The sequence below is a fragment of the Chiloscyllium punctatum genome, chromosome 33 (assembly GCF_047496795.1).
Source record: "Chiloscyllium punctatum isolate Juve2018m chromosome 33, sChiPun1.3, whole genome shotgun sequence".
NCBI lineage: Eukaryota > Metazoa > Chordata > Chondrichthyes > Orectolobiformes > Hemiscylliidae > Chiloscyllium > Chiloscyllium punctatum.
In genome coordinates, this window is record NC_092771.1 from 21,341,368 (window position 1) to 21,365,478 (window position 24,111).

General features: G+C 47.4%; 1 protein-coding gene across 5 annotated transcripts in view; it reads right to left on the reverse strand.

Moving 5' to 3' along the window:
* The window catches only part of LOC140458478 (talin-2), a 327,438-nt gene that overhangs the window by 99,590 nt on the left and 203,737 nt on the right, over window positions 1–24,111 (reverse strand). For all 5 annotated transcript variants that reach the window (XM_072553130.1, XM_072553131.1, XM_072553133.1 and 2 more), the window contains 6 exons: window positions 22,944–23,078; window positions 22,643–22,771; window positions 18,142–18,244; window positions 4,842–5,050; window positions 1,959–2,078; window positions 695–892 (listed from right to left, as the gene is read on the reverse strand). In XM_072553130.1, the coding sequence (XP_072409231.1) occupies window positions 695–892; window positions 1,959–2,078; window positions 4,842–5,050; window positions 18,142–18,244; window positions 22,643–22,771; window positions 22,944–23,078 (894 nt within the window). The remainder of the gene's footprint in view (window positions 1–694; window positions 893–1,958; window positions 2,079–4,841; window positions 5,051–18,141; window positions 18,245–22,642; window positions 22,772–22,943; window positions 23,079–24,111) is intronic.

Genomic DNA, 24,111 nt, shown 5'->3' on the forward strand with positions numbered 1-24,111 from the left:
TCACTCCAACTGAGGGGGAAGAGCTGATTCGTATGTGATCCTTGTGACTCCAGGCAAGGGTTTAATTCTGCATCCGATGAGGACACAGCCCCGTGCCCTTGAACTGTCTCCAATTCAACACAAATCAAGGGACTCGCGGATTGAGGGGTGGAGAACGCTCTATTGTCTGTTTGGGAGATGGTTCCCTGAGAGGTTGGTGTCGTGGTGACTGAGAGAATTGCCGTGTTTGGCACTCTGCTCCACACTTGACCGAGAGGAGAACCATTTTGATGACCATTATCAGCATAACAATTCCAATATTAAATAGCCCACTGTGCGGAGTGCAATCATAGAGGCTCATAGATTCCTATCAATGTTGTCACTTAAATGTGGGTCTCCCCCTCTCTGACAGTAGACTCCTCCCAATAATGAGGGCTAGCATAATCTAGGCACTTCAAGAAAAATGCCTAGTGCATTCTGACTGAACTCCATTTGGTGGTGGGACCATTACCACATTCAGTTGGGAGTCTGGATAAGTTTACCATCACTAAAGATCATTCATTGGGATTTTTACAACAAGAGGTAATTTTAGTGAAAGCAGCCAGATTTTTAAGCCAATTGGATTTCGACTCACATCTTCTGGATTACCCGCTAGGCCATACATTTCACCTGAGCCTCACGCCTTTTGGATTAACCACTAGGCCATACACCTTACCTGAGCTTGTCCAGCCATTTCAATGCCCGCATCCAGAAACTCATCAAAATCTTCACTGAATTTGCCGGAGGCAGCGGCCAATTGCCTGCTGGTCCCTCGCGAAGCGTGTACCACCTCCCCCGCTGACTGATTCAGGCCTGCAGCCGCTTGATTCAACTCGCTCTGAGCCTCCTGAAAACTCTTGGTGCTTGGTGGCAACTGTGGGAGAGGGGAAGGAGAGAGTGATTGATAAGGAAATCGAGAGAGAGAGAGAGAGAGAGAGAGAGAGAGAGAGAGAGAGAGAGAGAGAGAGAGAGAGAGCGAGAGAGAGAGAGAGAGGTAGAGAGTGAGAGAGTCTCATTGATCCCACCTGGATACTTATAAACCTTAGCATCTGAAGTTCACACTCATTCAGAGATATACACACAGACAAAGCACACACACGTGCAAATACACATTCAAGTAAAGATACACACACACACTAAGTGGCACATACAGTGATACACACACACACACACACACACAGAGTGACACCAAGTGACCCCCTTGGCTCTGTAGGCAAATGGGACTAGTTTATTTCTGAATACTGGGCGGCATTGGGCACATCAGGCTTAAGGGTCTGTTTCCATGCTGCAGACCTCCAAGTGACACTGACACATACGAAACACACTCAGACACAATAACATATACAGTAAGACACACACATTTGCATATGGACACACTCACAGACGGTGTGAGATTGAGTGAGTCCCACAGAGTGATGGGCAAACACTATTGGAAACCCATGGTGCCAGGACTGTGAACCTTTTGAACTGGGCGGCTTTGCCTTGTAATGTCAGATCTAGCGATGTCATGATCTTGGATGAGGGTGAGAGTTATCAGCATGGTATGTTACTGACCAATGGGCAGCAGTAAATCAGGAATGCTATGACAAAAAACAGGAATCTACTATTTGAATGAGACTGCGGCTTATCAGCTATGCAACGCAGTGTGGTGGTGTGACAAGTCTAAGATTAATCTTATTTGGGTCTTCTATGAATATGGAGCACGGCTCTGTGTGTGAAATATAGGATACTCGCTCAGCTCTGCTATCCTTCCATGCTCCGTGCTCATTCAGTACAAGATTCCAGGATAAGACAGTTCTAGCTGCATTTTTACAGTGAACAGGAGGATCTCATGGATGGAGATTGAGCAAGAGACTCTGGCTCAGTTGTCTCAATCATCTCCAAGTCTTTGATTGGGTCTTGGGTAGATTTAATGAAGGAAAATAATGATCGAAGCTTACCAAGTCAACCAGCAACTTTTTGCTGGATTCTCCAATGCTTTTCAGTGCCATGTCCACATCCTTCTGTCCTGGCAAACAGTTCACACAGTTGTTCAACGAATGGGAGACCGACTTAGCCACCTTGAGAAAAGGAAGGAGCAACATTGACACAATTGGAATTGTTCAACACATTGACTGTCTCAAGTGGAGTCCGATTCGATGATCTGTTGGAGGGCAGCGGTCAATGCTGAGGGGATGACCCTCTGAATGGAAATTCAAGATTCCAACTGATAGCAGGGTGAGAGGAGACAGTGCCACTTGAAGGTAAGTGGTGAAGAAGTCCAAACAACCTGAATTTATGGAGCACCTTTAATGCAGTGGAACACTGACAGCAGCGGAGATGAGGCTAACTGAACACTAAGCCACCCATTTGGGAAAGCAGTGAGAGCGTTAAATGACAATGATTGAAGATCAAAGAAAGAGAGAGATTGAGAGGCAGAGGGGTTTAGGGAGGAATTTCCAAAGCATGGGGCTTGGGCGGCTGAAGTCAGGGCCACTGATGGTTCAGCAGGGATGGTCAAGAGGCCAGAATTAAAAGAGCACAGAGATGGGGGCGGCACGGTGGCTCAGTAGTTAGCACTGCTGCCTCACAGCACTAGGGTCCCAGGTTTGATTCCAGCCTCAGGCGACTGCCTGTGTGGAGTTTGCACATTCTCCCCATGTCTGCGTGGCTTTTCTCTGGGTGCTGAACATTCCAAACATGCTCCTGAACATTCCAAAGATGTTCAGGTCAGGTGAATTGGCCATGCTAAATTGATCTTATTGTTAGGTGCATAAGTCAGAGGGAAATGGGTCTGGGTGGGTTACTCTTCGGAGGGTCAGTGTGGACTGGTTAGGCTGAAGGGCCAGAAGGCTGGGGAGGAATTGAAGATTATTGGGGATAGATGAGAATGTGGAATTCTGAACTCAAACAGACCAGTCGTGATCTTAGTGGATTACAGAGCTTGAGGGGCTGAATGGCCTACTCCTGATTTAAATGCTTGTGTAAAGTCCTCACGTGCATGGGTCTGACGTAAAGTCACTCACCCTAAGACACAAACTCTGGTGTCGCTCTTTCTCCACAGATGCTGCCGGACTGCTGAGTTTTTAAAAATTCATTTGTGGGATGTGGGTGTCGCAGGCTTGGCCAGTATTTATTGTCCCTTGAGAAGGTGGGTGTGAGCTGTCTTCTTGAACCGCTGCAGTCCACCTACTTTGAATTGACCCGCAATGCCCTGAGGGAGGGAATTCCAGGATTTTGACCCAGTGACAGTGAAGGAACGGCGATATATTTCCAAGTCAGGATGGTGAGTGGCCTGGAGGGGATCTTGATATTCCCATGTATCTGCAGCCCATGACCTTCTGGATGGAAGCGGTTCTGGGTTTGGAAGGTTCTGCAGTGCATAGATGGTACACACTGCTGAACCTGTGCGTTGCTGGAGGAGGGGGTGAATGTTTGTGGATGTGGTGCCAATCAAGTGGGCTGCTTTGGCCTGGATGATGTCAAACTTCTTGAGTATTGTTAGAGCTGCACCCATCCAGGGAGCATTCAATCACACTCCTAACTTGTGCCTTGGGGCAGGCTTTGGGGGAGTCAAGAGGTGAGTTACTCACTGCAGGATTCCTAGCCTCTAAGTTGCTCTTGTAGTCACTGTATTTATGTGGTGAGCCCAGTTCAGTACTTCTAGCACTGTCTGCTTCTCTTTCAGATTTCTAGTGTCCACTCTATTTTGCTTTTATATTCCTGTTGAAGGAGATCCTTACAACATTTATTTATCTCACCCTGACTGACGTGTGACAGAGCCGGTGCTATCATGTATTGTCCTGAGAGGGATCCAGTTATCCTGAGATAAAGAAAGCTGGGATTGAAGATAAATCATCTCAGATTTAAAAAGGGGCATTTTAAATCCAATTCATTCAGTGGGAAATCAGTGGAATCCACGTTCACCTCCCACTGGGCTCTCCTTTTCGTTGCCCTTCCACCCGAACCGTTCAGGTTCATAGACTCCTTACAATGTATTAGATTACTTACAGTGTGGAAACAGGCCCTTCGGCCCAACAAGTCCACACCGACCCGCCGAAGCGCAACCCACCCATACCCCTAACCTAACACTATAGGCAATTTAGCATGGCCAATTCACCTGACCCGCACATCTTTTGGACTGTGGGAGGAAACCGGAGCACCCGGAGGAAACCCACGCAGACACGGGGAGAACATGCAAACTCCACACAGTCAGTCGCCTGAGGTGGGAATTGAACCCGGGTCTCTGGTGCTGTGAGGCAGCAGTGCTAACCACTGTGCCACCGTGCCACCCTAGAAGCAGGCCATTCGGCCTAACAAAGCCACTCCGACCCTCCGAAGAATATCCCACCCACACCCATTCCCCTGTGATTAATGCACCTAACCTACACATCCCTGAACACTACGGAGCAATTTAGCACGGCCAATCCACCCTGACCTGCACATCTTTGGATTGTTGGAGGAAACCGGAGCAAACCCACGCAGACACAAGGAGAATGTGCAAACTCCACACAGACAATCGCCCAATGGTTGAATCGAACCCGGCTCCCTGGTGCTGTGAGACAGCAGTGCTAACAATTGAGCTACTGTGACGTTAGATGGGGCATCACCATGATAGCTCATCCAAAAGACAGCACTTCAGCTCCCTCAGTCTGGAACTGGGAAGGTCAGCTTGGTCAAGCCTCTGGAGTGGGACGTGAACACACGACCTTGAGACCTGAGGAGGAGAGAGCGCTGCCCACTGAGTCACTCCCAATATTGTGGCTTTTGGTCAGAGCCGGGCCTTACTGTGACACACACAGGGGTCCCTGCACAATCGGAGCAGGACGCTTGATCTGACTAACCTGTGCCAGCCGTTGCTGGCTCTCAGTGTCTCCGGGTGAAGCCAACGCGTGCTTGGCTTCCTGGATCAGCAGGGCAGACCCATCCATCACATCCCGAGCAGTGTCCAACATGGAGTTCTGAGCTGGAGAGTTGTCCGTCGAAGCTGCCACACCGCGGGCAGCTGATGCCAGAGTCTTGAGAGCTTGCGCTGTTTCCCGTGCGGCAATACCTGAGGGCAAGAGTACAAACAAGAGGACCTTGTCTGAACTGCTTTGGCACAAGGGAGAGAAACAAGAGTATCGAACACCAAGTGGTCTCCTGCCTCACTGTATCAGCCCAGCGGTATTATCACTAAACTGTTAATCGAGAGAATCGGAGGCTCGAATTCCCAGATGATGGAATTTAAATTGAATAAAAATCTGCAATTAAAAGTCTCATAATGACAATGAAACTCTTCTTGATTTTTATAAATATCCACCTGGTTTCCTAATGCCATTTAGAGGGGGAAACTGCCATCCTGGTCTACAGAATTGGAAGGGTCAGGAATGGAACTGAACAAGGTAAAAACAATGACTGCAGATGCTGAAAACCAAACACTGGATTAGTGGTGCTGGAAGAGCACAGCAGTTCAGGCAGCATCCAACAAGCAGTGAAATCGACGTTTCGGGCAAAAGCCCTTCATCAGGAATAAAGGCAGTGAGCCTGAAGCGTGGAGAGATAAGCTAGAGGAGGGTGGGGGTGGGGAGAAAGTAGCATAGAGTACAATGGGTGAGTGGGGGAATGCTGTGTGAACACCTGCACTTCTGAATTTACCGTAATCCTGCTCCAGTACCGCAATGTACTGAGAGGATTCACCTCCAATAACCACAAATACTTCCCTCTGTGTTAGGGGTTAGCACAGTCAGTGGGCAGCCTTCCACCTGCTTCCCAATCACTCAAGGGGCTCCTCAATGGCACACTTGGTTAAATGCTACCACAACGTCCAAGGTCACCTGCCTTCTCAAGTTCAGCCTGTTTGCTTGCGTTTGGACTGATAAAGTCAGGAGCTGGGTGATGGAGGGCTTCTGCCCAATTCTCCTGCTCCTTGGATGCTGCCTGACCTGTTGCACTTTTCCAGGCACCACGGTCTCGACTATGATCTCCAGCATCTGCGCCTCACTGTCTCCTAGTTGATTTCAACCCTATTGCGAAGCCTCTTCCAAGGATGCCTACCTTGAAGTTTTCCTCCTCACTCTACAAGGATCTCAGTGAATTCTAGATGTAGCCTTGCTCACTGAGTTGGAAGGTTCATTTTCAGATGTTTCATCACCATACTAGCTCATCTCAGTGAGTCTCTCTTTCACTGCACCCCCCCCCCCCCCCCCACCCCCCCGGACCACCGAGGTAATCAGATTCCTGATGAAGGGCTTATGCCCAAAACGTCGATTCTCCTGCTCCTCGGATGCTGCCTGACCGGCTGTGCTTTTCCAGCGCCCACGGTCTCGGCCTTGGAGAGACCCAAACCAAGCAGCAGTGGGAAGGTGGTCGCTGAGTCATTGGTACTGTCAATGACACCTTCCACCCCTTTCATTACTCCATCATTTACAAGACTGATTTAGTGAGAATTGGTCAGATTAGATTTGCCCTGCTTTTTTGTGGACAAGATGCACTTAGTTAATTTTCCACATTGCTAGTTAAATGGCAGTGCTATTGCTTGGCTAGGGGATCTGACTAGTTCTGGAGCACAAGCCTTCGGTACAATCACTAGAATGTTGTCAGCGCCCATCACCTTTGCAGTATCCAATGCCTCTCACCATTCCCTGCTGCGATGAGGAGTGAATATGAGTTACCAAGACTAGCATTCATGTAGTCGGGGAACCCAGGAGGAGGCTGCAATGGATTATCCATTTGTCACTTCTGGCTGACATGAAGATGGTTGCAAATACTTCAGCCTTGACCTTTACAATGATGTCGATTGAGAGTGTGTTGCTGGAAAAGCACAGCAGGTCAGGCAGCATCTGAGGAGCAGGAGAATTGACATTTTGGGCCTGAGTTCTTCATCAGGAATGAGGGACGTGGCTGAAGAGCTTCAGGGCAGAGGAAAGGACTTGGGGAGTACAGTGAGAGAGGAACTCACTGAGATTTTTACAATGATCTGTGAAGGTCCCCCACTGAGGGAGGTAGCTGTCCAGCCTCCTTTCCCACCCAAGCGTCATTCATAACTGGATAACCAGGCTGTAGAGCTTTGATCAAGTCCATTGGTTGTGGATTCACTTAGTGCTATCATTCGCTAACTTCTCCTTGCTTCTCACATTCCCAAGCATCCCCTCCCTCCCCCACTGACGCTCAGTAGCAACAGTGTATACCATCTACAAGATGCACTGCAAAAATTCACCAGAGATTCTCAGACAGCACCTTCGAAACCCACGACCACTTCCATCCAGAAGGACAAGGGCAGCAGAGACATGGGAACACCATCCCCTGCACATTCCCCTCAAAGCTATTCACCGTCCCGACTTGGAAATATATTGCCATGTCACTGGGGTAAAATCTTGGAATTCTCTCCCCAATGGCATTGTGGGTCAACCCACAGGAGGTAGGCTGTAGCGGTTCAAGAAGGCAGCTCACCCCCACCTTCTCAAGGGGCAACTAGGGATGGGCGATAAATGCAGGGCCCAGGCAGTGACACCTACACTCCACAGATAAATTAAAAAATGTACAAGCCCATGTAGCTTCACCAGTTGGTACCTCATTTTTAGGTGTGCCTTGTGCAGCCATAATCCTTATTGAAACAGGGTTGTTTCTTTGACTTGATGGCTACGCTAGAGTGAAAGATATACCGGGCCACGAATACTGTTTTGCTGCTGTTGATAGCCCAATAAACCTCATGCATGCCCAGCTCTGGGCTGCCAGATCTTTCTTGAGTCTATCCCACTTAGCACAATGCTGTACGTGATGGATGGTATTCTTGATGTAAAGACAGGACTTCACTCCCACGAGGACAGTGCGGTGGTCACTCTAACCAACACCATCATAAACAGATGCATCTGCCACAGATGTACGAATCAAGATACAACCAGTCAAGTAGATTTTGCCCAAAACCAAAAGAGAAATTGCTGGAGATGCTCAGCAGGAGTGGCAGTATCTGTAGAGAGAAAACAGAATCAATGTTTCAAGCCCAGGGACCCTTCCTGAGAATATTTTCCGAACTTGTGGGTTTCCGTCTCACCAGCTGTAGGCCCAGTCTTGCAGCTACGCCATTTAGGAGACTAAGAGTTAAGGCTGAAACCAGTGCCTGGCTCGAGGTACATCTCATTGGTTCAATGTGAGTCACTTCATTTCTGAGACTAATTTTACAAGCTCACACTGGGATGAAAAACGTGTGAGTACCTATTTTCAAGTTTGGATTTTAAACTAGTGGCATATGGATTTAATCAACTTAGTTGAAAGGATTGCATGTTTAACTTCAATGATTAACCTTTTCAGAACAGCGATTTTAAACCAGTATATGTCAAAAAGCAGGTGACTGAATGCCCCCCTGAGTGTTAATGGAAGTTTGTTTATACTGTGGGGCTTAGGACAGGAGGAGAAGTAACAAAAGGCCATTAGCATAGCAGAGGTTGGGTTAAGCAAGGATTTTTCACAATTCAGTCAGAAACTTTTGAATTTAGTTGGAAAGAGATCCAACTAAATTTAGATGCAAGAATAGTTTTTCCTAGAAAAAAAGAAGTTTGTTTAGTTAAGGAAATACATTACCTCAGTGAAAGGGTTTCATTTTGTGAAAACCTTCCATACCAAGAGTGTTTAGTTAGAGATCTGCATTGGTTATTCAAAAGTTGAAAAACTCTAAGATCTCAGTCATGTGAGTCAAAGAGAAAAGGCTTCACACTTCACAGGACAAGAACTGAAAAGAAGCAATTCAGCCATCATACAGATACAACAGGGAGGAAAACTATAAAGTGATGGCATTAGGTAAAAAATTGCATTTTGTTTTGCTGGGTGTTTGCAAACTTTAAACCTGTATTTTATGTAGCTAGCTGGTTTGTTTTACTTTATTTTTCTTTTTTAATTATATCATAAACTTCTGTTTTATTGTTAAAACTAAATTTACAGCTAGAATGCCCAGGTTTCAATGGAAGATCACTACATTACATTTACAAAAAAAACCAAAATATGATGAATCAAGCCAGATTTCAATCTGGGATCTGACTTACGCAGCTGTAGCATCTGCCAGGACCATAACTAATGGAATTTTCCTGTGATTCAGTGGCATATACACTGCACAGCATCATCTGTGTTAATATATTGAACAGATTCTTATCTAACATCTGATTCCCAAAGTTTGTGAGAAGATTTGTAGCTCGGGTGCTCGTTGTTGTGGTTCTGTTCGCCGAGCTGGGAATTTGTGTTGCAGACGTTTCGTCCCCTGTCTAGGTGACATCCTCAGTGCTTGGGAGCCTCCTGTGAAACGCTTCTGTGATTTTTCCTCCGGCATTTATAGTGGCCTGTCTCTGCCGCTTCCGGTTGTCAGTTCCAGCTGTCTGCTGCAGTGGCTGGTATATTGGGTCCTGGTCAATGTGTTTGTTGATAGAATCTGTGGATGAGTGCCATGCCTCTAGGAATTCCCTGGCTGTTTTCTGTTTGGCTTGTTCTATAATAGTAGTGTTGTCCCAGTCGAACTCATGTTGCTTGGGACAACATTACTATTATAGGACAAGCCAAACAGAGAACAGCCAGGGAATTCCTAGAGGCATGACACTCATTCACAGATTCTATCAACAAACACATCGAGCTGGACCCAATATACCGGCCACTGCAGCGACAGCTGGAACTGACAACCGGAAGCGGCAGATTCAAACCACTACAAATGCCGGAGGAAAGATCACAGAAGCGCTTCACAGGAGGCTCCCAAGCACTGAGGATGTCACCTAGACAGGGGACGAAACGTCTGCAACACAAATTCCCAGCTCGGCGAACAGAACCACAACATCTGATTCCCAAATTGTCAAGCCACCTTGGACACACCCCGGATAAGCATGTTCACAAAGAATAAAAACTACAAGGGGTTTGTGGGTAAAAATGATGTGTAGTGAGATGTTAATTGTATATCAAGTGAGGACTTATACAGAGGTGGGGGAGTGACCTCCAGGTTCCCATTTCTTTTGGCTGTTTCTTTTATTTCTCCTTCGGTTTCAATTCCTGTCTTTTGTCGACTAAAATGATGCCAGAGAATGGTGATTTTGTACACTTTTCATTGTATTCCTGAACTCGAGTACACATGACGATAAAATTAAATTTATATCTAATCTAAATCTAATTATAAATGGTAAAGTCACCATAGTCTCACTGGACTATTGGGCTGCTCTCTCATTACAGAAAAGAGAGAAAGACAGAGAGAGAGGGAGCGAGAGAGAGAGAGACTGAGAGAAAGAGAGTGAGGCGACTGATGGTCATTTAACCTGAAGGTCGCCACACAGTTGTGATCACCTTGTTTAAGGAAATAAATCATTTTATTGGAGGCAGTTCAGAGAAAGTTCATTAGGATGATTCTTAGTATGGAGAGATTGTCTTATGAGCAAAAGGTAAACACGTTGAGTTTGATATATTGTTGTCTCATGCACTGAACTACAGTGAAAAGTGTTTATTTGCGTACTATACAGGCAGATTGTACCATACAAAGTGTATCAGGGTAGCAGAACAGTGTTACAGCCACAGAGAAGGTGCAGAGAGAGAGAGAGAGAGAGAGAGAGAGAGAGAGAGAGAGAGACAGAGCAATATCATCAGTAACATTGGAGAGGTCCATTCAAAAGTTTGACAACAGCAGGGAAGAAGCTGTTCTTGAATCTGTTTGTACGTGTATTCAAACTTTTATATCTTCTGCCTGACGGAAGAGAGTGGATGAGATTATAACGGGTGGGAGAGGGCTTTGGTTACGTTGGTTACCTCCCTGAGGCAGTGGGAAGTGTCACATTGAAACATATTCAATTGTTAAGGGGCCTGACAGGGTAAATGCTGAGAGGATGTTTTTCCTCATGGGAGTGTCTTGGACAAAAGGGCACAGTCTCAGAATAAAGGGGCTCCAATTTAAGACTGAGGAGGAATTCCTTCTCTCAGAGGGTTGAGTGTCTTTGGAACATTTTGACCCAGACTGCTGGGGCCAGAGTCCTTAAAGCTGAAATAGATAGATTCTTGATCAGTTGGGGAATCAAGGGTTATGAGGAATGGGCAGAAAAGTGGATGTGAGGACCATCATGATCGTATTAAATGGTGAAGCAGGCTCATGGGGCAGAGCGGTCTACACCTGTTCCTGCTTCTGATGGTCATGTGGGAGAGGCTGAGAAGGAGAATTCTCCATGGTGACCTCAGCGGGTGGGCAAAGTTAAAAATCACACAACACCAGGTTATAGTCCAACAGGTTTAACTGGAAGCACTAGTTTTCGGACCGCTGCTCCTACATCAGGCGTTTGCTCAAAACGTCAATTTTCCTGCTCTTCGGATGCTGCCTGACCTGCTGTGCTTTTCCAGCACCACTCTAATCTAGAGGAGAAAGTGAGGACTGCAGATGCTGGAGATCAGAGCCGAAAATGTGTTGCTGGAAAAGCGCAGCAGGTCAGGCAGCATTCAAGGAGCAGGAGAATCGACGTTTCGGGCATGAGCCCTTCCTGAAGAAGGGCTCGTGCCCGAAACGTCGATTCTCCTGCTCCTTGAATGCTGCCTGACCTGCTGCGCTTTTCCAGCAACACATTTTCCACTCTAATCTAGACTCTGGTTTCCAGCATCTGCAGTCCTCACTTTTGCCTAGTTGATTTTAACCTCACTGTGAATCCTCTTGCAAGGATGCCTTCCTTGAAGAAGTTCTCCTCTCTCCACAAGGATCTCAGTGAGGCTCTCTCTCTCTCTCTCTCTCTCACTGCAACCCCCAGGTCACCTCCTCTGCTCTGAAGCTCTTCAACCATGTCCTGAAACAGACTCACCACCACAGTCACATCCGCTTCCTCAGCACTTGCCTCCACAGCCACATGATCCCACATGGACTCCGGACGACATTTAAACCAGCAGAGTTTGGAGCTGAACAGGACAACCAGTACAGACTACAGATTCAAAACCAGCAGCAACGGTTCTCCTTCAGGATCCTCCACTCCACACTCGCAGCAATGCGCCGGTACCCAACCTCTCTACAGTCAGCCCTGCCTTAACTGATGGCCACGCTCTCTCAGAACTGCAAAGGACCCCTTCTGTACTATATTCGAAGAAGAATTCATACTCTCAACAAACAGCATTTCAACACCCATCCTGATGAAGGGCTTTCGCCCGAAACGTTGATTCTCCTGCTCCTCAGATGCTGCCTGACGGGCTGTGCTTTTCCAGCACCACTCTAATCTAGACTCTGATTTTTAACTTAGTACACCTCAGTCCAACACTGGCATCTCCAAATCAGCAGGTCATAGAGTCATAGAGATATACAGCACGGAAACAGACCCTTCGGTCCAACCCGTCCATGCCGACCAGATATCCCAACCCAATCTAGTCCCACCTGCCAGCACCCGGCCCATATCCCTCCAAACCCTTCCTATTCATATACCCATCCAAATGCCTCTTCAATGTTGCAATTGTACCAGCCTCCACCACTTCCTCTGGCAGTTCATTCCATAAACATACCACCCTCTGTGTGAAAAAGTTGCCCCTTAGATCTCTTTTATATCTTTCCCCTCTCACCCTAAACCTGTGCCCTCTAGTTCTGGACTCCCCGACTCCAGGGAAAAGACTTTGTCTATTTACCCTATCCGCGCCCCTCATAATTTTGTAAACCCCTATAAGGTCTCCCCTCAGCCTCCGACGCTCCAGGGAAAACAGCCCCAGCCTGTTCAGCCTCTCCATATCACTCAAATGTGTGAGAATTGAACCCACACTGTTGGCATTGCTCTGCGTTGCAAATCAGCCATTCAGCCAATGTAACGGTATGGGGTCAGAGGACCCAAGCTGAAGTTTCAACATATAAACGGACCCTTATTGAAAGTCAGGAGTGGTTCATGTTGGCTCCCATATCAGGAGAAAGTGAGGAATGCAGATGCTGGAGATCAGAATCAAAGAGTGTGGTGCTGGAAAAGCACAGTCAGTCAGGCAGCATCCAAGGAGGAAGGGAGTCGACGATTCCGGCATAAACCCTTCATCAGGAAGGGCTTTCCTGATAAAGGCCTTATGCCCGAAACAGTGACTCTCCTGCTTCTCGAATGCTACCTGACCGGTTGTGCTTTTCCAGCACCACACTCTTTGACTCTGCCTCCCATATCATCCCTCACTAACTGGCAAAATTAGTTTGTGACAGGGTGACACAGTGGCTCAGTGTTTGGTACTGTTGCCTCACAGAGCCAGGGACCTGGGCTTCAACATTTAATATGATCACGGCTGATCTGTTGGCTCTCGCGGCTGTTTTCTTACCTTTTCCCCATAACCCTTGGTTCAATGATCAAACATCTAGGTATCCCAGTCTCGAATATACACAAGGACTCTGTCCCAATGGCTCTTTGTAGCAAAGGGTTCCAAACACAAACACCCTTCCGAGAGAAGAAATTCCTCCTCATCTCAGTTCTATGTTGGTGCCCCTTTATTCTGAGACGACGCCCTCTGGCCCAAGACTCTCCCAGGAGTGGAAACACACTGTTAGCATTTGCTCTGTCAAGCCCCTTAAAAATCCTTTACGGTTCAATGTGACACTTGAGTGACTGTGTGGAGTTTGCACATTCTCCCTGTTTCTGTGTGCTCTGAGTCCAACCATGTACAGATTAAGTGTATTGTGCTAAACTATCCTGTAGGGACTAGGGATGTACAGGCTAGGTGGGTTAGCCATGTGGGGTAACAGCGGTTGAGTCAGGGTGGGATGCTCTTCGGAGGGTAGGTGCAGACCTGAAGGGCCAAATGGCTTCATTCTGCATTGTAAGGATTCTACGATTCCATCAATGGATCATAAACTTTACTTGAGGTGGTACAGGGAATTTAAAATAACCCATCAGAGGCATAGATCACAGCAACCACTGAACCCCCCTCGCAGCCTGAGCTAGATTTATCATTTGTTATTTCCCACGGTAAACACTTTCTGTTTCTGTTTATACAATTGAGACATTAATCCTGTTTTATTGTTGATTAGCTTGTCATGTTTTGCTTTCTGATTTTTGAGAAGTCCTGCTAAAAATGAATTAGACCAGGAAGCCATAAATCAAGCTACAAAAATAATGAACTCAGGAAAAAAAAAACGACTGGATTCCGACTCGGAAAGACCTTGCTCCCTGAGAGAGACTCGGACTGTATTTTTAAAGTATTGTTTTGTAATATAGGAAAGGGAGCAGCAAATCTTGCCAATGTAAGGTCCCACAATCAATAATAATAAACGATATGAACGTGCTAATGATTAAGTCACCTGTTTTAACAGATGCTTGAGAGACATGGATGAGGACAGTGAGAATAATTCACCAGCTCCTTGTCAAATAGTGAAGGAATTCCTTCTCACCTCAGTCTTACATTGGTGCCCTTTTATCTGAGGCTATGCCCTTTGGTGCTAGACTCTCCCAGGAGGGAAAATATCCATCACTAATTCAGGACAGACTCTGTCCCTTAAAAGGGATATGGGCCAAATGCTGGCAAACGGGACTAGATTCATTTAGGATATCTGGTCAGCATGGATGAGTTGGAATGAAGGGTTTGCTTCTGTGCCGTATATCTCTATAACTTCATAACTTATCGTCAAGGCAGCACTGCAGACAAGTCAGCATTCCCTCAGTGCTGCATAGCCATATCTGCCTAGGCGAGGTGCTCAGGCCTATGGACTGGGACTCGAAACTACGAGGAGAGGATGAACAGATGGGTAACAAATAGGGAATTCTCGGCCACAGGGATTGGCAGAGTTGATTGCATTGAAAGGGAAGCTGGATGAGCTAAGAAGGGGAAATCATGAGAAGGAATTAGCATAAACACAACTCATATCCCACTTCGAAGCCGAGGGGCAATTTAGGTGAGGGGCTTGAAATGATGGAAGGATTCAGTGGGGTGGATGTGGAGAAACCAATGGGTGAATCCAGAACAAATCTAGAACCTCCCAGCCCTCTGACCTCATTGAACTGGAAGGAAGCTGATAGATGGGAACACCACCTTCCAAGCCAAACACCATTCCAATTTAGAACAATACTCTTACTGTCCTTCACTGTCACTGGGTCAAAATAATCCCGGAACTCCCTTCCTGGCAACTGGGGGGAGGTGGGGGAGGTTGAGTGAGTGACAGAGACTGAGACAGACACACCCATGTTATCCACACATCTCCCTCCCCTCCCAATCTGCACCCCAGGACCCAAATTGAAAGCTCTCTCATTTCCAACCCCTCCACCAACTTTCATGGGAACTCTGCCAGAACCAGCTCAGAGAGTTCACCACCAGAGGCAAGCACAAGGTCAGTGTTAATGAAACACAGCTCGTTAGCCTGGCCTCCGTCCCCACCCGTTTCCCTTCTGATCAGGACTTAGGGTGTAATCTTTCACTCTCCCTAGCTCAGCTCCTTAAATCAGAAAAGCAAAAACATGTTCCATTAATTAGCTCTGCCGCTACTTTTTAAATAGGCCAGCTTTATTAGCTGTTGATTCAAATGATCAATTTGACGCTTTGGACATTATTTTTAAAAAAAATGAAATTCATGGGTTACTGTGGTACCACACCTGCCCTGAATCAGAGAAGGGTGACTCAGTGGTTAACACAGCGCCAGGGACCCGAGTTCAATTCCAGCCTCGGGTGACTGTCTGTGTGGAGTTTGCATGTTCTCACTGTGTCTGTGTGGGTTTCCTCCAAGTGCTCCGGTTTCCTCCCACAATCCAAAAGGTGGTTTAGTCACGAGAAATGGGTGGGGGCGGTCCTTCAGAGGGGTGGTGTGGTCTCGATGGGCCCAATGGCCTCCTTCCACACTAAGGAATCTGTGAAAAGCTGCATAGGAGCCACTGCCACTCTCTGTTCACCAAAGGTTAAACAACTCTGCTCAAGAGCTTGCTGTTTGATTTACTCTACTCCATCCATCACTTCATAAAGAACCTGCTAAGCTTGCACATTAATTACCCATTACACAGGTGCTGTTCTTTCATTCATGCATGGAATATGGGCGCCACTAGCATTTATTGTCCATCCTCAATGGGCCAGGGGGCAGTTAAGAGTCAACCACATTGCTGTGTGTCTGGAGTCACATGTAGGGCAGACTGGGTAACAACAGCACTTTCCTTCCCTCAAGGTCATTAGTAAACCAGATGGGTTTTCACCGACAATGATCCCGTTATTAGACGCTTAACTCAAGATGTATTTATCCAATTTAAATTCCACCATCTGCTGTGGAATTCGAACCCAGATCCCCAGAACATTGGCTGAATTAACAGTTTAGCAATAATACCACTAAGGCCATCACCTTCAGGGAGGTAGGAGTAAGGTCAAAAATGGTAGGAACAACACGAATATGCTCCTTAACAACCTGACGGTTGCGAATAACATGCCAATGCAGCGCCCTACCCCAGAATGGGAACAATTTAAACTGCAGGTGGTGAATAGAAATTGGAGGCTTTTACAAAAATCATGCATCATATGGCAAGATGCCCCAGGTCAGTGAGAGTCAGTCCATTGTTACCATGGAGACCGATCTCACCACAGTTAGCACAGCAGTCAACATGCTTCACATCACAAACTGTGACTCCAAGAAACTGCAGCTTGTGCATGGACGTGAGAGATATGGGATCAGGTGTTATTCTCTACTCGATCACACTTAGCAATGATCTGACGACAAACAGGATTGCCAACACGCCACTGTCCCAATGTTACACTGCTAGACTTCTGGCAAAGTTTTGAAGATATCCTGCTGAAAATTCAATGGGTTTCATCACAACAGTTCAGAAGTCAAGGTTCAGAGATCAGCAATAGAGGCTTCATCACCTGCACACCTCCACAACCTGCTTTACCCTGCACTGGACCCATCTCCACAACCTGGTTTACCCTGCACTGGACCCACCTCCACAGCCTGGTTTACCCTGCACTGGACCCACCTCCACAGCCTGCTTTACCCTGCACTGGACCCATCTCCACAATGTGGTTTATCCCACACTGGACCGGCCTTCACAACCTGTTTTATCCTGCACTGTACCCGCCTGTGCAGTGTGTTTTATCCTGCACTGTACCCACCTCCAAGGTGTGTTTTATCCTGCACTGTACCCACCTGTAGTGTGTTTAACACTGCACTGTACCCACCTCCACACTGTGTTTTATACTGCACTGTACCCACCTGCACACTGCATTTTATACTTCACTGTACCCACCAGTAGTGTGTTTTATCCTGCACTGTACCCACCTGCACACTGTTTTATACTGCACTGTACCCACCTCCACACTGTGTTTTATAATGCACGGTACCCACCTCCACAGTGTGCTTTATACTGTACGGTACACACCTCCACAGTATGCTTTACACTGCACTGTACCCACCTGCACAGTGTGTTTTATACTGCACTGTACCCACCTGCACAGTGTGTTTTATACTGCACTGTACCCACCTGCACAGTGTGTTTTATACTGCACTGTACCCACCTGCACAGTGTTTTATACTGCACTGTACCCGCCTGTATAGTGTGTTTTATACTGCACTGTACCCGCCTGTATAGTGTGTTTTATACTGCACTGTACCCACCTGTGTAGTGTGTTTTACACTGCACTGTACCCGCCTGTATAGTGTGTTTTATACTGCACTGTACCCACCTGTGTAGTGTGTTTTATACTGCACTGTACCTGCCTCCAGTGTGTTTTATACTGCACTGTACCCACCTGCATAGTGTGTTTTATACTGCACTGTACCCCCCTGTATAGTGTGTTTTATACTGCACTGTACCCACCTGCACACTGTGTTTTATACTGCACTGTGCTGGAAAGGTGTTGCTGGAAAAGTGCAGCAGGTCAGGCAGCATCCAAGGAGCAGGAGAATCTACGTTTTGGGCATGAGCCCTTCTTCAGGAGAAGCCCTGAAGAATGGCTCATGCCCGAAACGTCAATTCTCCTGCTCCTTGGATGCTGCCTGACCTGCTGCACTTTTCCAGCAACACATTTTCAACTCTGATCTCCAGCATCTGCAGTCCTCACTTCCTCCTCCTTTATCCTCCACTGTACCCACCTGCACAGTGTATTTTAAACTGCTCTGTACCCACCTGCACAGTGTGTTTTGTACTGCACCTGTATAGTGTTCCCCACCTGTATAGTGCTACCCACCTGTATAGTGTTCCCCACCTGTATAGTGCTACCCACCTGTATAGTGTTCCCCACCTGTATAGTGCTACCCACCTGTATAGTGTTCATTGCCTTGAGCTGCACAGGTGAGCAGCTGTGCCATTGAAGAGCCCACAGCCTTGGATGTGCTTCCCAGATCCTGTGCACATTTCTCCAGCTGGAATAAAACAGGAAGACAAGAACTCTTCACACAAAGGATGGTGAATCTTTACAGTTTCCAACCAGCAGGCTTGTGGCTGCTCACTGAGTATGTTTCTGAGTGAGTGATAGGTTTCTAGACATTAAAGATACCCAGGACGTGGGGAGGCGGTGAAAAAAGGCCCTGAGGAAATAAATTTGGGTAGGTTTTATGGGCCGAATGGCTCTTGCCTGTGCTTGTTCCCAGTGACCGAAATGAATTGCCTGGTGAGCCATTCGGCCCTCACTCGCTGACTGAACCCTTGCAGTTCCACTAATCCAGATCATTATGGCCTAGCAACCCAGGAAATGCTGATGAACAGCATCACCTCCACTGCAATGAGACAGTGCAAACATTTTGGGGTGATTGACATCTTAAAGTGACTGTCAACAGCAGGAAGTTTAGATTAGATTACTCATGATTAGATTATTAGATTACTTACAGTGTGGAAACAAGCCCTTCGGGCCAACAAGTGCACACCGACCCTCCGAAGCGCAACCGACCCAGACCCATTCCCCTCCATTTATCCCTTCACCTAACACTACAGGCAATTTAGCATGGCCAATTCACCTAACCTGCACATTTTTGGATTGTGGGAGGAAACCGGAGCACTCGGAGGAAACCCACGCAGACACGGGGAGAATGTGCAAACTCCACACAGTCAGTCGCCTGAGGCAGGAATTGAACCCGGGTCTCTGGCGCTGTGAGGCAGCAGCGCTAACCACCGTGCCATTGTGTCCTGACCAACAAGACATCAATTGGACCCTGATGGTCAGATCGACCAAGTGCGATTGTTCTACATGTCTCGTACCATCTGACCAATTGATTGGTGAAATTCCGTCAATGGATAAAATAAGACGTTTCACCACAGGAGAGACACTGGAAGCCAACGTGACACAGTTTAAGCTCTATTTCTGGGTGGGGTGGCAAACCTTCATTTCAGGGCCGCTCAAAATTAAATCACAGGTGAGATGCCGGAAGACTGGAGGTTGGCGAACGTGGTGCCACTGTTTCAAGAAGGGTGGTAAGGACAAGTCAGGGAACTATAGACTGGTGAGCCTGACCTCGGTGGTGGGCACGTTGTTGGAGGGAATCCTGAGGGACAGGATGTAAATGTATTTGGAAAGGCAAGAACTGATTAGGAATATTCAACATGGCTTTGTGCGTGGGAAATCATGTCTCACAAACTTGACTGAGTTTTTTGAAGAAGTAACAAAGACGATTGATGAGGGCAGAGCAGTAGATGTGATCTATATGGACTTCAGTAAGGCGTTTGACAAGGTTCCCCATGGGAGACTGATCAGAAAGATCTCATGGAATACAGGGAGAACTAGCCACTTGGATACAGAACTGGCTCAAAAGTAGAAGACAGAGGGTGGTGGTGGAGGGTTGTTTTTCAGACTGGAGGCCTGTGACCAGTGGAGTGCCACAAGGATTGGTGCTGGGTCCTCGACTTTTTGTCATTTATATATATGATTTGGATGCAAGCATAAGAGGTACAGTTAGTAAGTTTGCAGGTGACACCAAAATTGGAGGTGTAGTGGACAGTGAAGAGGGTTACCTCAGATTACAAGAAGATCTTGACCAGATGGGCCAATGAGCTGAGAAGTGGCAGATGGAGTTTAATTCAGATAAATGTGAGGTGCTGCATTTTGGGAAAGCAAATCTTAGCAGGACTTATACACTTAATGGTAAGGTCCTAGGGAGTGTTGCTGAACAAAGAGACCTTGGAGTGCAGGTTCATAGCTCCTTGAAAGTGGAGTCGCAGGTAGATAGGATAGTGAAGAAGGCGTTTGGTATGCTTTCTTTTATTGGTCGAGTATTGAGTACAGGGTTTGGGAGGTCATGTTGTGGCTGTACAGGACAGTGGTTAGGCCACTGTTGGAATATTGCGTGCAATTTTGGTCTCCTTCCTATCAGAAAGATGTTGTGAAACTTCAAAGGGTTCAGAAAAGATTTACAAGGATGTTGCCAGAGTTGGAGGATCTGAGCTATAGGGAGAGGCTGAACAGGCTGGGGCTGTTTTCCCTGGAGCGTCTGAGGCTGAGGGGTGACCTTATAGAGGTTTACAAAATCATGAGGGGCATGGATAGGGTAAATAGGCAAAGTATTTTCTCTGGGGTTGGGGAGTCCAGAACTAGAGTGCATAGGTTTAGGGTGAGAGGAGAAAGACATAACAGAGACCTAAGGGGCAACGTTTTCACACAGAAAGTGGTACGTGTATGGAGTGAGCTGCCAGAGGAAGTGGTGGAGGCTGGTGCAATTGCAACATTTAAGAGGCATTTGGATGGGTATATGAATAGGAAGGGTTGAGAGGGATATGGGCCGGGTGCTGGCAGGTGGGACTAGATTGGGTTGGGATATCTGGTAGGCATGGATGGGTTGGACCGAAGGGTCTGTTTCCATGCTGTATATCTCTATGACAATGGCACCATTGCAAAACCAAGCAAGGGGAATTGAATTCAGTGACAGGAGATACACAAAACTGTGCATCGATCTCCATTCTTGAGGATGGGAAAGGTCGAGGCAAGAAAGTTCTTGGGAAACATCTCACAGACTAACCTTCCTTGGACTTTGGGGGCCTTTTTTGAGGGTAAATGGTAGTGGGTTAATAAGACATTACTGATGTTTAATAGCAAACACATCACTCTATCATGTGACTGTAACGAGCGATAAATAGCTGCTGGTTTTGTGAAGGCTTGTACATACAAATTGGGGCCAGGAGTTGGCCATTCAAACCCTCCAGCCTGCTCCACCATTCGGTACGATCATGGCTGATCTCATCTCGGCCTCAACTCCACTTTCCTGCTCGCTCCTCCATAACCCTTCAACTTGATACTTGTCCAAATTATGTCTATCTCCTCCTTAAATGCCCCAGCATTCATTGCACGTTCTGGGATGTAGTGTTAGGTGAAGGGATAAACGTAGGGGAATGGGTCTGGGTGGGTTGCGCTTCGGCGGGTCGGTGTGGACTTGTTGGGCCGAAGGGCCTGTTTCCACACTGTAAGTAATCTAATCTAAACTAAAGATCTAATCTATTTTCACTACACTGGCACAAGCAGCAATCAATCACTGCAGGTAAAGAGCTCAATGCAGTTTCCATGTTTAAGCCTTCATTCTTTAATTTTAATAACAGAGCCCCTCCTTAATTTCACATCCACACCTTCTGGCTTGGGAATCCAGAATCAACCATCTTACCCCAGACCAGGATTCAGGAGCAACACAAGTTGCAATGAACCATCAAGGGATAGTCTGAGAATACCAGAATCGGCATTTCAGTGTGCTCTTGCCACTTGGATTGAAGGTGATGCTCACTCACAGCGAGAATGTGTGTGTGAAGTCATTGAATCTAGGGAGGATGAGGCATCGCACAGTGCTGACTGACCAGGAAACTCTTCTCCTTTTCCCACACGTCAAATGGGAGGTGTCTTTTCCCCAGAGTAGGGCATTTCAAGACAAGGGGCCATACTTTTAAGGTGAGAGGAGAGAAATTTAGAAAGACACGAGGAGCACATCATTTACACAGAGGGTCGCTTGCATCTGGACTGAACTTCCTGAGGAAGTGTTGGACACGAGTTCAAATGTTTAAACACACTTAGATAAGTACATGAATAGGAAATGCTTTGATGGATATGGGCTAGGAGCATGAGGCGGGACTGGTTTAGTTTGGGATTAAGGTCGGCATGGACTGGTTGGACCAAAGGGTTTGTTTCCATGCTGTGTGACTCTCTGACATGGTACCAGATGGGTTTTGAACCTGATACTTAACGATACGACATAACCTCTATGGCCATCGAGTCCAGGAATGGGACTTGAACCAGGAACGTCTGGCTCAGAGGGAGGGACACCAGAGTGTGCCAACATTTGTGCCCTAGTATTCCAGTGGCACCCGAGTGTGATGAAGGTGAAAAATATCACTGCTGATGCCTGCAATATCTCTGAGCTTCACAATCTGGGTTATGACAACATAGTGGCTCAGTTAGTCCAGTTGGTTGGATGGCTGGTGAGTGATGCCAACAATATGGGTTCAATTCCCGCAGCAGCTGAGGACTCTACTTTTCGACCTCTCCCATCGACTGGGGCATGGGGACCCTCAGATTAAACCACAGCCAGACATCTTTCTCTCACGAGACCGTGACCCTCTGGAAAAATGGCAACTTTACCTCATTTTCTGACAATGTACAAAAGTGGTCACCCTCATATGAGTCGAAACATTCCCACATTGACAGTCAAAGAACCAATTAAATAAACGAAACTCCTGTCACGCTCAGTGCCAATTCTTCACATTAACTTGATTTTTAAAATAAATTCCAAAGGTCAATGGTCATGGTCTTCACTCAAAACAACAAGATTGATTTGCGAAGGAGTTCATCTTACCGTCTCCCCCGGCAATGGTTTCAGTTGTCCATCAGCTGCCGCCATCTTGGCATCCTGCAGTTCGTTCCTCAGAGTCTGCACCGACTGCAAGGCAGAGTCAATCTCCATGGGCCCACACGTCTCATGAGCCTGAATTCAAGAGAGTCGGACGTTACCGTGTTAGTTCGCCTGTCAAGATCAGTTTGCTCAATTGTTTTGCTGAACAGCTGGGCCGCTCCAGACAGAAAGCAAACCTGTACGAAGTCCCAGTCAGAGCTGACAGGCGGGGGAGGGGACTATGGGGACCATGACCATGACTGACCTTCTGTACAGATGTTCGGAGCTCAGCCAGGCTTGTGGCGAGGTTCTTGGCGCATTGTCCAAGCTGCATGGCAGCGGCCTGGTCAGCGACCGTGGGCACAGCAGCTTTGGCAGAGGAGACCATCTTGCTTCCGGGCTACAGGAACATAATGACAAGGTTAAGCAAAAAGCCTTACATTTACACAGCGCCTTTCACAACCTCAGGATATCCAAAGTGCTTTTTCTTACGAGAAATGATGTACTTCTGAAGAGCACTCATTGTTGCAATTAAACAAAAAAAGGTGGCTAATGAATACACAGCAAGATCCCAGGATCAGCAAGACTAGATTCCCTGGTTTCCTAATGAGGGTGTTGATAGTGACCGGGCCAGGTTACTTCTGCTTTTCTTCAAAATCAGGCCAAACAATGTTTAAAATTCACCCAAAAGTGCAACTAGGCCTCAACTTCTTCAGCACTGACCCGCCGACAGTGCGGTACTCCTTCGGCATGTCTCTCTGACAGTGCGGCACTCCCTCAGCCCTGACCCTCCGACAGTTCGGCACTCCCTCAGCACTGACCCTCCGACAGAGCCGCACTCCCTCAGCACCAACCCTCTGACAGTGCAGCACTCCCTCAGCACTGACCCGTCGACAGTGCGGCACTCCCTTGGCACTGACTCGCTGACAGTGCGGCACTCCCTCAGCACTGACCCGCTGACAGTGCGGTACTCCCTCGGCATGTCTCTCCGACAGTGCAGCACTCCCTCGGCACTGACCCTCCGACAGTGCAGCACTCCCTTGGCGCTGACCCTCCCATAGTGTGGCACTCCCTCAGCATGACCCTCCGACAATGTGGCACTCCCTCAGCACTCACCCTTCGACTGTGTGGCACTCCCTCAGCACTGACCCTCCAACTGTGTGGCACCCCCACAGCACTGGCCCTCCGACAGTGCAGCGCTCCCTTAGCGCTGACCCTCCGACAGTGTGGCACCCCCTCAGCAGTGAACCCCCGACAGTGTGGCACTCCTTCAGCACTAACCCTCTGATAGTATGGCATTCCCTTGGTACTGACCCTCCAACAGTGCGTATTATACTGATAATGTCAATCTGGATTAAGGCTCTGGAATCTGGTTTGAAACACAACCCATTGAGCTACCATCGAAACATAAACATATCAGCTTTCAAAATCCA